Here is a 14,873-nt window from a genome sequence, read left to right as displayed (position 1 = left end):
TGCAAGCCAGATCAGTGTAGAAGCTGCTCTGCCGCTTAGACATGTTGCACTAATTTTAACATCTCTAACTTGGGCAAGCTCAGTCATGACCAAAATTACAGAAAAAGCTCATGTCAGTCTGTAGCTGGGTAAATGTCTCCATGTGATGTATGGAACTAGGTACGTGACCGTGACAGACCCTGTTTACAGACATTTGGGTGATTGTGTCTGTGTGAGGGTGTATGTCTTCTGTAACCAGATCTAAATTGAACGTGAGGTGAACAGAGCTCAGGTGCTGTAAATCAGCACAGCTCCCTCCAGATTATGGCCATGTATGTTGGGACACATGGGAGCGCCAGGAGGGAGCTTCTAAATTCAGGTGGGAGCCTTGCTGCTGTTACGTGAACAACAGATTTCTGTAAACCCTTATCCTGGGGGGAGGTTTAGACTAACTCTCTTCTTGCATTAAGCACATGACCAGAGGACAACTGAAATAGTTATTGGCACTTTGTCCATGACGTGATCCTTCTGTTTTAGTCAAAGAATCTGGTCCGCGATGGCTAGAGATAAAAAAATAGATTAGGGAATTTGATGCTACCAACCCATGCAACTCCTTTAAAAATACCTGCCATTCCAGGCCACCACAGCTTAGTCTTCCCACAGTACATATAGAAGTGGCAAATTATCTGGAGGTCACAGGGGAAAGGAAAGAGTGGGATAAACCACGCTGTGTTCAGGATTGCTTACACATTTATTTTTCAAAAAACAGTTCTGTAAGAACTTGCAGCTTTATGTAGGGTTCATTTCTCCCATACCTGTCTTCAGGTAATGCTGTTTGAAGCAAACTAGAATCATAGTCATCGCTGAATGTATTTTTCTCTCTTCCTGAATGAAAGGAGCGGGCTTAAGTACTGTCTTCTCTAACATTTGTTAACCAATGCTAACCATTGTGCAGAGCCGCAGAATGATCCTTCTGTGCAAGAACCTGCAACAAAGGTTAAATAGCTCAGCACCTCTTCTGAGGATCCAGTAGGAATTATCGGGATATATTTGCTCCAAAACCTTTAGAAATAGTGTGGTACCACTGATAAATAAATATGTATAGAAATGTAAGTATATATATAAAAATAAATACAAAATTTAAGAGAAGCTAGGACGGGCAACTCACATCGTCTCCCTGGACTTGTGCAAGGCATTCGGCACTGTCCCGCATGATGTCCTTGTCTCTCAGCTGGAAGGACATGGATTTGACAGATGGACCACTCGTTGGATAAGGAACTGGCTCGATGGACGCGCTCAAAGAGTTGCAGTCAGCGGCTCAATGTCCAGGTGGAGACCAGTGACGAGTGGTGTGCCTCAGGGGTCGGTACTGGGGCCGGTGCTGTTTAATATCTTTGTCGGCGACATGGACAGTGGGACTGAGTGCACCCTCAGCAAGTTTGCTGACAACACCAAGCTGTGTGGTGCAGTTAACACGCTGGAGGGAGGGGATGCCATTCAGAGGGACCTTGACAGGCTGGAGAGGTGGGCCTGCATGAACCGCATGAAGTTCAAGAAGGCCAAGTGCAAAGTCCTGCACATGGGTCAGGGTAATCCCCGGTGTCAGTACAGGCTGGGGGATGAAAGAATCGAGAGCAGCCCTGCCGAGAGGGCTTGGGGGTACTGGTGGACGAGAAGCTCAACATGAGCCGGCAATGTGTGCTTGCAGCCCAGAGGGCCAACCATGTCCTGGGCTGCATCAAGAGAAGCGTGGCCAGCAGGTCGATGGAGGGGATTCTGCCCCTTTACTCGTCTCTCACGAGACCCCACCTGGACTACTGCGTCCACCTCTGGAGCCCCCAACATAGGAAGCACATGGATGTGTTGGAGCAGGTCCAGAGGAGGGCCACAAAGATGATCAGAGGGCTGGAATACCTCTCCTATGAGGACAGGCTGAGAGATTTGGGGCTGTTCAGCCTGGAGAAGAGAAGGCTCCGGGGTGACCTTAAAGCAGCCTTCCAGTACCTGAAGGGAGCCTACAGGAAGGATGGAGAGGGACTTTTCACAAGGGTGTGTAGTGACAGGACAAGGGGGAACAGCTCTAAACTAAAAGAGGGCAGATTTAGATTAGATATTAGGAAGAAATTCTTCACCATTAGGGTGGTGAAACACTGGAACAGGTTGCCCAGAGAATGTGTGGCTGCCCCCTCCTTGGCAGTGTTCAAGGCCAGGTTGGATGGAGCTCTGAGCAACCTGGTGTGGTGGAAGATGTCCCTGCCCATGGCAGGGGGGTTGGAACCAGATGATCTTTAAGGTCCCTTCCAACCCAAACCATTCTATGATTCTATAAGTGACTTTGCTGTTATAGTCTGAATAACAAGAGCAGTAGCAATGACGTAGAGGGTTGAGTTTCTTTCTGTGACATGACTAGCTGACAGGGAGAGCAGTATCTTTCCCTCCTTTTCTGCCTTGGAACTACTGGTGAACTACTTACGAAAATAATAATGTATAAATTATAGGAGGCTTGCTGTACCTGTGAGAGAAACACTTTCAAAATATGTAAACTCATAATACTTAGGAAAATCATAGGATTTTTTCTTTTCCTGGCAGAAGTGCTAAACTTGTGGCCTGTTTGTAGTGACAGTCATTGGCCAAATCAATGTTATTTCATCGGCTCCCTGGCTGAGCCAGCACGATGGGGAAGAAGTCTCACATGATCTCTGTCTGTTCCCTGCCCCTCTAAGCAAGCCCGGGCACTCCACATCCTTCATCTGACCCTTGGTGGGGCCTTGGACAGGGAGATGGGAGTGGGCTCCGTGGGCGCAAGGTAGAGCTTCTTGAAAGTTGCTCTGTGCCTTCTCCATCGCCTGCTGCTTTGTGCCGCAGAGCGCAGTTGCTGGGTGTCAGGCCACACACTGGGATATGGAAGTAGAGTTGTTAAGGCCGTCATACCAGACAGAAGCGTTCTGAAAGCAAAATCTAGACTTGAAGAATGTTGATTGTAATTGGAGAAGACAGTAATAGATCCATCATAACCTTGGTAACCTCTGTGATTACTGAGTTTCAATGGGGAAATAAGCATTAACAGGTCCCAAATGTCTTCTCTCCTCTGCTTGTAAACATGCTGGACTATTTGCCTTTTAGTTGATATACACCCCTGTACCTCTCAGTGCTTTCTTTGATATTTATTATAAGCTTTCTCTTTTACATTCTCTCTCCCATCTCATCATTTTTGTGATCTTTAAAATACTTGCAGGCTTTTATTGTGCCCTTGCAGAGCCCTCACAATAGAGATTTCAAAAATATTTGGTCCTTGTTAATCAGTTTTTCTAGCCCTTTGATATTTACTGGGTTTGCCGTTCTTCACGTCCTTCCCAGATTCTGCCATCTTGTCAGTAATGACATTCCCAGTATGCTCAAATGTCTGCAGCGTAAAACACTCGGTGGAGAGCACACAGTGCAGTATTACACAGCTCTGGTGAGCATGGGAAGATACTATTGCCTTGCTGTGTTGTGGTATGCTGCTTCTCAGCATTCAGTTCAAATTTAACTGACTTATCCTGTTGCTGTAATTTGATGAGTAAAACTTGCTGTCCATTATCGCTGCTATCATGTTTAGAATTGCTGCCTCGTCTAGGTTTCTCACTCTATTGAGTATTGTTTGGGATTTATTTAAAGGCTTCTGACTCTAGGAGGCTTGCTGTGCCTGAGAGAGAAACACTTTCAAAAATTCATTGGAAAAAAGAGCTTTCTTTGCAGGATAGAAATCTCTCATTTGATCTGGGGAGAGAATTTAAGACTAAAAGTTAAATCCTGCAGGAGAGCTAACTGCAAATAGTATTTGTGAAGGCATCAGATACAAAAGAAGAGATGACCCAAGAAATGCAATGAAAACTAAGAGTGGGTGATAAAGACACTGAAGAGCTTGAAGCTTTTTAGTAAAGCAGAAAACAGACTTCAGCCCTAAAAGAAAAGATGTATTGGAAAAGATATTCCTTGCCATTTTAAGCAATCTTAGTGGTAGAGAAACCTCTGTGAATAAAGGACTAGGCCAAGATTGTGTCTGAGAGCTTCAAAATCAATCTAGATGCTGTACTGAGTTTTCTATATTTTGTCTGCATAGCTTTTACCTTCTGGTTTTAGCTGTAGAGAAAGTGAGAGTAACTGGGAAAAGATACTTGCAGGCAAGGAAATAGAAATATTGTCAGTTGCTATTCTTTGTCTTTACTGAAGAGCAAAGGCTGAATGTCCAGTACATCCTAGACCTTTTTTTTTTTTTAAAAAATAAAAGCCAACTGTATTTCATTTTCTGTTAACTCTGGGGGAGGTTGTCCATTGCCATTAGTGAAAAGAGATGACTGTATACCGGTTTACTGCACTAGTTAAGTAACAAGTTAAAAATTCAGCTGTAGTCATGTTAGCAATTGGGCTTTGATTACCTTAGAATAACAAAGAATCTCATCTCAGCTGACTATCCCTGGCTTTTGTTTTTGTTTTCTTTTTCTGAAGAATTCTAGGTAATCGAGTGGCAGAACTAGAAAAGAAATTAAGAACTTTGGAAATTGCTGGCTTGTGGAGTCTTCCAGGTTAGTAAAAATTCAAGAGAACAGCCTGCATTATTCAGTTTTCAAGGGTATATTTGCATTTAAGAAAAGCTTGGCTAGAATTTTTTTAATGACAGTTATTTTTTGAATGAGCTGTTCAGCACATTTGCAAAATCAGAAACTTCTAGTAAATGTTAATTTGAAACCAAAAATCACTAGGCTCTTTAAACTTTAAGTCAAATATGTATACTGAAAAAAAATTTTTAAATACTGGAAATAATCAAATTGTCTCCATAGTCTGCAGGCAAAAATAATGGAACTATTTTATTTAAACAGTTATATAAAGTGATGCACAGGATATTGGCCATTATGTTTTTCAACAAATTTTATTTATTTATTTTGTACTTTTTGTAACTTCCATGGATTTTATCACTGTTTTTTTAATGTTTTTCTGTAGAATCATAAACTCTGAGAAACTGGAAATGTAAATGATTCTAAATTTTCTAGTCCATGTCTCCAGAACAGGCTTGTTCCCTGTGGCATCTTAAGTATTGTATTTGGTTTTGAATTACTCAAGTAATGGGAGATTAATCTCCTTCCTAATAGACCTCGCTGTTAGGAAAATGTGCAATATTTAATTTACATTTACTTTTTGCTGCTTTTCTTCCCATTACACCTAATTGTGTCTTCTTTAACCACTGTAAATTATGCTACTCCATTGCTGGTGTTTGCATCATTAGGCTTTGTTGTTTACGGCTTCCTATCGGTGCTGCTGGGGGTGGGGGGTACTGTAGTTTAGGCTTCTAGTTTTTTGGCCCTGTGTTTTTGCCACCTAACCTTTCATCTAGAAGAAAACATTTGACAAAGCTGGAGATGCCTTGTGACAAAGCTATGCTGTTCAATCTTTTGGCCTCCTGTGGTGTATTTCCAGTTCAGCTTGCCTGCTGTAGGCGTTCTCGATCACCTTTCTGGAACTGCCTCTCTTCTTGACGCTTTCCAGAACTGAAGGTCCCAAATTTGTTTCCGTGGGTCACTCTTCAGTTAGTCCCCTAACATACACAGTGTGCTTTGTGCCTTTGTCCCTCCCCACACTCTCCAAAAGATGCGGGGGAAATATTTGTGTAAGGCCCTGCTAACACGGTTGTGTACAGTAGCACAAATGTGTATCATAAACTCATCAGTTCAAGGTACTGTAGGGTTTTTTTCAAAAATAGTGTTCCATGAAATCCATACATTAATAAATGCAGCGTTTCTAATCTTTGCAAAATGTATTAAAAAAAAAAAGGAACAGTGGGAACTTCTTGCACCATTGTTGGTCTGTGTAGGTAAACATCAAATTAATGTTTATACAATAACAACTGTCTCTTTCCTTCCTTTCTTTTGCTGCCTGAAGGCCTGAGCTACAATGTCTCAGTGGGATTTGGGAGTAGGTTCTGCTTAACGTATATTTTTAGTAACTGATTTTAGCAGTACGTTAAATATTGTCACTGCATGTAAAGAAACGGAAATGTTATCTGAACATTTTTATATCCGGCAGATTAAGATGTTCAGTCAAGTGAGTTAGATGACCACAAGAGAAACAGAGGCTGCTCTACAAGGCACTTCCTTTAAATTGAGGAAAATAGTGAGAAAGGATGATCTTAAATAGTTGTGAAGGAATTTTACACTGGAATGTGAGTTCTGTTGAGTCCCCAGGTTTGTTGATTTGCAGCTTGCCTTTTAAATCAAGAGTGCGCTTTTGTTTCCAAGTGCACTCTAGTCCCAAGGTGGTCAGAAGGAGCCTGGCAACACCTGGTGGGTCACCAGTTTTTCTCTTCAGGGCGTGGAAAGCCTTCCGCCCCATAAAACAGCAGCACGTAACACATAGTGTGGGAACTACCACAGTGGACTCTGCAGCTGAATGTGGGCTTGGCTGAGGGGCAGAACGTGGAGAGGATCTCACCTAGTCAGTCTTAGAACCAGAGAGAAAAAAATATTATTTGGTTGCGAGTTGAACTCTTTGTCATTGGAAAAAATAAGCAGATGAAAGCTGATGTTCAGTCTAGCACTGAAAGAAACACACATTATAAGTTGTAGGTTTTTAATCTGAAGTTAATGTTCCTACTTAGGCATCATTGTCCATATAACATTTATAACATCCGCTGTCACCATGATATTAATATCTTCCAAATGGTCTGAATAAATGATGTTAATAAGCTTTATCCTATTGAAGGAAGGGTTGACCGCTTCTAATTTTTTGCTAGGCGACATATTTGTCATCTGCTTTTTGAGCAATGCATGAATGAACTATGGGGAGGCTAAATCAAGAGGAAGTGCATATTTAATTTTTTAAATGGTGAAACTGGTAGCAGAGTTCATTTTCTGTAGAGGTTCTGCCTACCACAGTTTAGCTTACCCTGTTTGGAAAATGGACTCTAATTAAACGAATCTCTTGTGAGGTTCATTGCTGAAAATAAAGCACGCCTGGGCATAGATGTGGCTCTGATTTTCTTTTTATGAGCCTACTTGCCTTGAGAAGGAAGCTGAGGATATGATGTTTGCAAAAGCATTTAATTCTTTGCTTTGTCTTTGGTACATTGCGGTTCAAATACGCATGCATAATACGTTAAGTGTATTCAGTAATAGTACATAGTAAACATCACCTTATTCCTCTCACAATTTGATGTCACTAGACATTCAGATAAGCAGTTCTGTATTTTTTAAAATGTATTGTTTCCTGAAAATTCCAGATTTCCACTGAAAAAAAGCCTAAGAAAAGAGCTGGCCATGAGTCAGCCTTTTTCTGTCTGGGATGATAAGAAAGCTTCGGTGCTGCCCCTTGCTCCGCAGTAATCAGTGTGGTGCAGAGGCAGGGTAGAACTAACGGGCTCAGCAGCTGCTGCAGGCATAGCCAGTTACAGGGGTGCAGCAGGGGTTCTAAGAGGATACCCAACCCTGGAGAAGAAAGTGAAGAATTTACTACTACCACCACAGACTTCTTTGTCTGCTTATTTTGAGATCTGTATACTTTTCACTAAATCCTTGAAAAATCCATTAAAGAGGGGAACACAAAGCTATGTAAGTTATGAAATTGAGCTTGCACAGCAGCTAATTGAAATTCCCCATGTGTAATCCAACTTCAGATCGTGATTCACCGAATATAGTGCAGCAGTACCCCCATGTCCCTCCCACATGAATGGGTGTGAGTCACTGTTAACTAAATACGTATCATACTCTTTGGGCCACATCTGCTGCTTAGATGTGTGGATACTGAGCTTAGCTTTATTTTCTGTAACCAAGTTGGTTTTCAGAGGCAAATGTGAAAGTAAATGTGTTTACTGTGTAAACGCTGGCTGAAAGTCAAGAAGTTTCTTTTTTGAAGCCTCTCTTGCAATCTTCAGGGACTTTAGCTCAGGGTTTAGGGTTTTCCTGTTAAAGGCCCCCCCCCCCCCCGTTTTTTTATTCATCAGCTGTTTAAATTTTACTTCCTCTGTTGGATTCTTTTTGTAATTTTTTGGATATGTGGCTAGTTCTGACTGTTTATGAATATCTGTTGGAGGTTTTCATACCAATGGTTCCTTGTATGATTTAGTTCTTCCAACACAAAATTCCTTCACTGTTACAGGAAAATGCATTTGTCTAGGGGCTTTTGCATTTTGAAATAGCTGTCAGATTTGTTTTGCCTTTTTTTTTTCCATTTTAATTAATTTTGCCTTACACTGGGGGGCTTTCCACTTTGCTGTTAGTTAAGATTATTTTTTATGACTTGCTGCGGTGAAGGGAGAATTCCGATGCATACTTGACAGGGGGATCAAAGCTTGACGAGATCCATGTTTCAAAAGCATTAATTGCATTTGTATTGCTGCAGTATATACCCCAACATGTTAAGGGTGTGAAAAGGTCATTAATACCTTCAGGATCAAGGTATTTACAGCCAGGGCTTTCAAAAGTAGTTAGGGATCACGGTAGTCCAGTTAGACTCCATGGGAACAGCTTGACTTTCATTATTACTTAGGAGGCACCAGAACTTTCTCAGAGCTGGATTTATTCAGAGTATCTCCTGACCTGGTGCTCTTTTGAAAGTCTTTGTCTCAGATGGGTGATTAGATTTAGGATGTTGCCTTAAGGTGAAACGTACAAACAGATTTAGAGGGGAGAAGTGGTTGTTACATAAATGTCCGTTCTTATGGAGATAAATAGAGCAGTAGCTTGCTGCCTCCCCAGCCATTACTTATCGGTTGGCAGTTGTTCTGGAGGCCACACAAACACCACGCTTAGCTGATCTTGCACATTTCCTGCCATTTCCCCTCCAGGTTTAAGGTAGTGTCAGTCACTAAAAACACGAGCCTCTGGAATAGTGGAGGACTTCCTAAAGGATCTGCAGGTGTTGCTTTCTGTGTTGCTGAAATATGTAAAGACTAGGCATCTACAGCAGAGTCCTCAGCTGAAGAGTTTCTTGCACTATTTTGTCTGCAAAAGAGCTGGAAAATTGCCCTTTTCCATTTGTTTTAAAATGAAAACACTCAGAAATGTTTTCGGAATTTTCAGATTAAAATCCCTCCTGTTCCCCAACAATGCATACTTGTTTGTTCCCTCAGTTCTTAGTTATGCTAAGCTTTTAATACTTTTTTTAAGGGAGCATTGTAGGATAGTATGCGTGAGTCTGTAGAGTAAAACCACGTATGTGATACAAGCAGGTTCATCACTGAGGGAGAGTAATAAAGAGTAAAGAGTCAGTGCTGAACACTTGCTGGTAATAGCATGCAAATGATCCATTACTTTTTGTAAAACTTTTGGTATGATCTGATTATTAATATTCTGAATTGAATACTAATTGCTAATACAATTTGCTACGTACAGCATCTGGTCTTCTTTTGAAATCTGTCCTTTGCTCGGTACTGCGGGTAAAAACGTACGCCTTTTCTGTATCTGACTTGCATATTCCAGCTCCAGTACAGGGTATTTTTTCCATGCCGTAGAAGGATCATTTGAGATGCTTTTCCTGTTCTGTACTTTTCAGTAACATTGCAAAAAAATTGTAGGATATCTTTGAATGTTGTTAGTGCGTGATGGATGTAATTGGTGAATTAATGTTTCTGACACTTTGATTGTTTCAGGTGGAAAGGATACCATAACATTCAGCGACCCAACCTTGCCTGTTATACAGCGGTCCAGGTCACCGTTGTTAGCATTTACGGATAAGCCACAGAAAACTGAAGTACAAGGTGAGCACCTGGAACATAGGGAACGTGATGAGAGCTGAGCACTCATTTCTTTCCAAATAAAAAGGAATACATTATTGCGCTGGGACGGCAGAAGGCAAAGTTACAGTGGTCAGAAAGACTGAATAAATCATCCACGAGTAAAATGGATAGATGGTCCCAGTACAAATAGCAAAGAAATGGCTGGAAAACGACTGTTGAATAGCTTGCACAGGGCTAGGCATCATGTCTTACACCTCAAAGAATTTTCCTGCCAGATAACTTGATACTGTGAGAAGTTTTTCATGCCATCTGTGTTACAGTTAACTGCCTCCTGGTCTTTTTCCCTCAGTTAAAATGCACAGTAGGAAAGCAGTCTGTGTAACTGGCTTAGCACTTTCCTGCATTATAGCTGATATCTAGATGAAAGGCTTCCTGATTGCGCCCGGTAAATTGAAATACCCGACTCGTTTTCCCAGAAAGTGACTGCTTTTTTTTATAGTCTTGCATGTGTTTTGTTAAAAATCCTACCCCAATAGCAAGCTGTAACATCTCTCCAAAGTCAAGCTTACCTTTATTTGACAGTAGCAGAAGATAGTGTTTTGCTGATAACCTTGATTTTTTTTTCCTTAGTTTTTCATAATGGATGGGAGATGGATTATTATGCTTGCCTATCAGCATTTGGATAAGCTCTTTAATGGGCATAACATTTTGGTATGTCCAGATCTTAGTCAGCTAACCATGAAGCATCATAAACAATTTATTTGTTAGTCCTGAAACTTAATAGATTGTGGCTTAATTTTGACTTTATTATCCATGTCATCGTCTGATAAAACTTGACAGCCAGACTGATCGTTTTTTATAATCTTGATCAGCTGATATTTTTGCTAAAAATAAAAAGTGAAACTATAGTGAATAGTTCTCCGGTGAGTAATAACAGCTCATGAATATTCATTTTTTGCCTGCCTAATCATTGATTTTTAATTAAATCTGCAGTTACTGAAGGTATTTACTTGGTAGCATTATGCTCTTTCCTTTACATATTTGTCCTAGGTGAGGTTGGTATCACAGTTTTGATTAAAGCTGCCTGTCAAATCTCATCAGACCCTATTTCTGTTGCTTTGTAACACTGCCAAACTTTAGCTCTGAGCTGAAGCATTCCTTGCTGCATTTTCTACTTCAGCTGATTTTTTTAATGTCAGCCGAATCACTTCTGTGTTAAATTTTGATGACCACGTGTTTGGGGTTTTTGTTTTTTTTTTTTCTTTGTCTTTTTTTTTTTCTAAAAAAAAAACATGCAAGCATTTAGTATATCTGTAATTGAAAGGAATTTGAAATCTGGGGAGAAGGTTTTCACCCTGAGAAAACAGGCTGGAGTTTCCACCCCATTCTAAGCAATCCACTTTCAAATCTCATCTGCTAAAACCATCAAGAAACAAACCAATGATTCTGTTGAGCTTGCTTTGTGCCACCAATGCTGGTAAAACTCTGTGTGCACCATTCCTTCAAGATAATGTAAACCTAGAGGGAAGAAAACCTGGAGCAGACAGGAGAGAAAGGCTGAGATCAGGACTCTCGAGTGATGGGAAGGCCAGAGCAGACGGGGACTGACAGAGCTAAGGGAAGTCTGAGCAAGGGGGGACCTGCATCCAGCTGAGCAGAGGTCAGAGTGCAGGAGTGAGGAATCAAAATGTGAACAGTGAAATCAAGGTGTGATAAAAAAGATTGAAAGGTGGATGACAAACGAGCAGAGTGAGTGTAGGGACTGGGTAAAAAAAGGGATATAGGGCAGGAGCAAAGAGCTGGGCAGGGGAAGAGAAGAGTGGAATAAAACAGCCTTGGAGAGGAGAAGGCAGACAAGAATTAGGCCTGTGGCAGTCACGGGAAGCATCTGCTCCCAGCAGGTTGCCACCCTCTTTCCTCCTCCCCATCCAATAACCATAAGAGAGCTGAGATCAGTCACAGAAATCCTGTCATTGAACTGGAGTAGGTTAAGAAATTACTGTTCTGCCTGCACAAGCACAGCTTGGTTTTTTTCCTTTGCGTGTGGCCTGGTATACCTGATAACCTGCAGTGAGAACTCAGACAAAACTCACCTCTGCCGTAGTTTAAACAAATGGGGCCAGCCTTTCAGTGACATAGCTGAGCACATCCATGCTGCCAGCCATGCGAGGGATGCCGTAGCTTCCAGCAGTAGGGGGAGCAGCAATAACACCTGCCTTTGCTCCAGATCCTCCTTCTGGAGGGTGTTTGGGGCAGCCATCTCCCCCGTGACGCCTGGCACGGAAGCGGTGTGTTTCCAGCTGCAGGGCATGTCCGTGGGCTTGGCGTCACCCAGCTCCTCTGCACTCGACAGCTGTATGGGAGGGGTACGCCGAGGCATCTTTTGTGCCACTCTGCTCAGGGAATGACTGGCTGTTGTTGAGTTTTAGGAGCTTGGTGCATATTGCAGTTTTTCGTCTATGCAGTGTGCCTCCAAAATCTGGGGGAGCGTGGTGCCTGGGAAGAACTTAGGATTGTGTTGTCTGCCTTCGTTTACCAAGCAAGTATGCCTTTCATTTAAAAGCATGCCAGAAATAAAAACAAACCCCCTTTTATTTTCCTATTAGTTGAATGATCAGCTGGGTGAAAACAATTGATAAGCAGAATAGCAATGAAATTCTTGCATATCTTGAAATACAAGTCCTGATGTCACGTCAGTCAGCTATGGTCCTTTAAGTAGTACCATTGATATTTGGGGCTTGTTTGGCCCAGGAAACATTTTTGGCTTTTGCTCTAGCACACATTCTTTATCAGAACTTTCTGTAATACATCAAATGTTGCTCTAGCTAGATCTACTGATAGTCAGAGGGCTTTTTCAGGCTTTTTTTTATCTAATCGCCCTGATCTCATTAAGGCCTGTTTTTAGGCTGTACTTGTTATCATTGTTTCAGTTAAGCTGGAAGGTAGAAGTCTCTAGGATATACTGTGCAGTTCCTGTGTGAAAATGCAGAGTGACATAGTACAGTCATGTGAATTAAAGACTGTCTTGTGCAACCAGACCTCACTTTATCCCGTGCACAGGTTGAATAGTGTCATGGGATAGATTGTTCTTCAGCATCACAGTTGCTAAAGATTCAGGCTTTCTCCCTTGTCGTTGCTGAATGCCGTGTTCCTGCTGTACTACCTGTGCGCTATTTCAAGCGTTCCCTGAAGACAAAAGTACAGTTTTTCTGTGAACTTTTCTCTAGTGTTCTAGTGCTTCGAAACAATTTATCTTCAGAAAATTGCAGCAAGGTGGTAGGGCGGTGTTATCCTGCTGTAGAGGGAGGAAACTGCGGCACGCAAAGAATAAGGTAGAGTCCCTGCGAATTTCGAATGCCAGTTTGAGGTGCAGAAGTTTTGGCTCTTTTTGGAGCACTCTGAGTATGTGTGTTCAGATACACAACACGAGCAGTACTGCGAATCAAGCTCCTAGGTTTCCAGCTGAGCGCTCAGATAATGAGGATTAGATCCAGCGGGTGATCACCTTTTGAAAGTTAATTTATCCCTGCCTTTTCCACAGACTTAAATTTCAGCTTTTCACAGTAGCATTCCCAGCTTGCTTAATGGTAGTAAGAGTGTCTGTTCCCTTCATGCCAACGCTTGTCTTGCTCACTCGGCAGCTCCAAAATTATAAATGAGGCGGGTCTGACAGAGACGGTATTGTGTGTGTTGTGTAGCTCTGATCCCTCCCTGCAGCCAGGCTGTCCCGTGCCTCGCGTGAGGCAGGATTCCTGCAGGAGAAATAGAGCAAATTCTCCTATACTAAGAGGTAATGCATCTGCATGACAAGAGTCGTTTTAAGCTGTCAATGCAGCCGTACTTCTGGCATTTTGTAATTTTTCTTACGTGACTTCGCAAGCTTGTTTTCAATGAGGCTTTTTGTCCTTAACTGAGATGAGGACAAATCCTCTCTCTTTCACAAAGCTGTTTGTTTACACATGCTGTTTTCTCTATTCTGACACTTTGTTCCCTGTTTGCCTTTTGGTATAATGGTATATTTAAAATTCTTCCACTGCTGCTTTGTTTTATGCTGTTACCCGAATTAGAATAATCTTTTATGTTAGGAGAAATGTTGCAGGACCAATAACTAAACTTCATTACTGGAGGAAAGCCTGTGAAAAGCTCCAAATAAATGGAGCTTGTGTTAACCCCTGAAAGTGGTAGTGATGCGGGGATTAAAGTTAAGCCGTGCCAAAAATTTCTGTAGCGGAGTGCCTTGCTTAGAGTTGGTATTCCTTCGACAAAGTGTGCGTGACCCTGCTGTTCTACAGTGTGGTATCGACTATGACTCCTGCAGAGTTGTCGGTGTTAGGGAAAGACAGGCTCCAACACAGGGCCAGACCCAGCAAGATATTTAGTGCTGGTTGCTTATCATCTAAGAAATGGGCCTGTGATGGGATAGGGAATCACTGTTAGAAATTCCTTACCGAGGTAAACATCTGTGTGGCCTGGCACTGGTGGTGACGGCCTTCGGGTCAGATGCACAGTAAATACCTGCGGCTGACTGGAGCCTCTCACTGTTCCATTTCTCTTTCAGCAGAACAGAAGGGAGAACGTGATGAAACTTGTGCTGTTGGGAGTGAGTCCCTGGCTCCAGAGGAAACCAACTTAAATAACAGAGACCAAAATAAACATTTTTATCCTTCATTACCCCAACTACCTTCCAAGGACGAAGAAATAAACAAGCTCGGAAGTCAGATAATTAAACTGACAGAGCAGGCAGTTGCAGAATTGGAAGGGAAGAGAGCAGGCACTTCCACAGGGGAGCAGAACGTGGTGGTTGGAGCTGAGCTTAATGGTTCATCTGAGGGAGAGTTCCCCCTTTTCAGCCCTGACCCATCTGACCCCACGGATCCCTCAAACTCAGAGAACGAACAGACAGCTGAAACTGAGGCCCTGAAAGGCGATGATGAAACCTCAGAGAGCGATTGTGAAATTCCAAATGAAGGAGGGGGTCGAAATAGCAGCACCGTGGATGTGGTGCATACTGAGGACCCTGGAAGGCATGGAGGGCTCGGTGTTACAGCTGCACACACAAATAACGGCTTTGAGGAGCTCCCTGAATCTGAAAACAAGAAACAATCTGATCCTGCTGAAAACTGTGAATATTTGGATAACAGTTTGGCTTGAGGTATGAAATCCAGGCCCTCGAGCATCTGGCTGTAAG

General features: G+C 42.3%; 1 protein-coding gene across 6 annotated transcripts in view; it reads left to right on the top strand.

Annotated features, from left to right (window-relative positions):
* CCDC149 (coiled-coil domain containing 149) overlaps positions 1-14,873 on the top strand; it is a 55,574-nt gene that overhangs the window by 37,207 nt on the left and 3,494 nt on the right. For 4 of the 6 annotated variants that reach the window (XR_012763978.1, XR_012763977.1, XR_012763976.1 and 1 more), the window contains exons 10-13: positions 4,468-4,544; positions 5,896-5,928; positions 9,599-9,706; positions 14,244-14,837. Coding sequence is in view for 3 of the 6 variants with exons in the window: in XM_075420643.1 (XP_075276758.1) it covers positions 4,468-4,544; positions 5,896-5,928; positions 9,599-9,706; positions 14,244-14,836 (811 nt within the window). In the remaining 3 variants the exon portion in view is untranslated. The remainder of the gene's footprint in view (positions 1-4,467; positions 4,545-5,895; positions 5,929-9,598; positions 9,707-14,243; positions 14,838-14,873) is intronic. The other 2 variants (XM_075420645.1, XM_075420646.1) reach the window with 2 other exon arrangements.

This window comes from Opisthocomus hoazin, chromosome 5 (genome assembly GCF_030867145.1).
Source record: "Opisthocomus hoazin isolate bOpiHoa1 chromosome 5, bOpiHoa1.hap1, whole genome shotgun sequence".
Classification (NCBI taxonomy): Eukaryota; Metazoa; Chordata; class Aves; order Opisthocomiformes; family Opisthocomidae; genus Opisthocomus; species Opisthocomus hoazin.
This window is presented reverse-complemented; position numbering and strand designations above follow the sequence as displayed.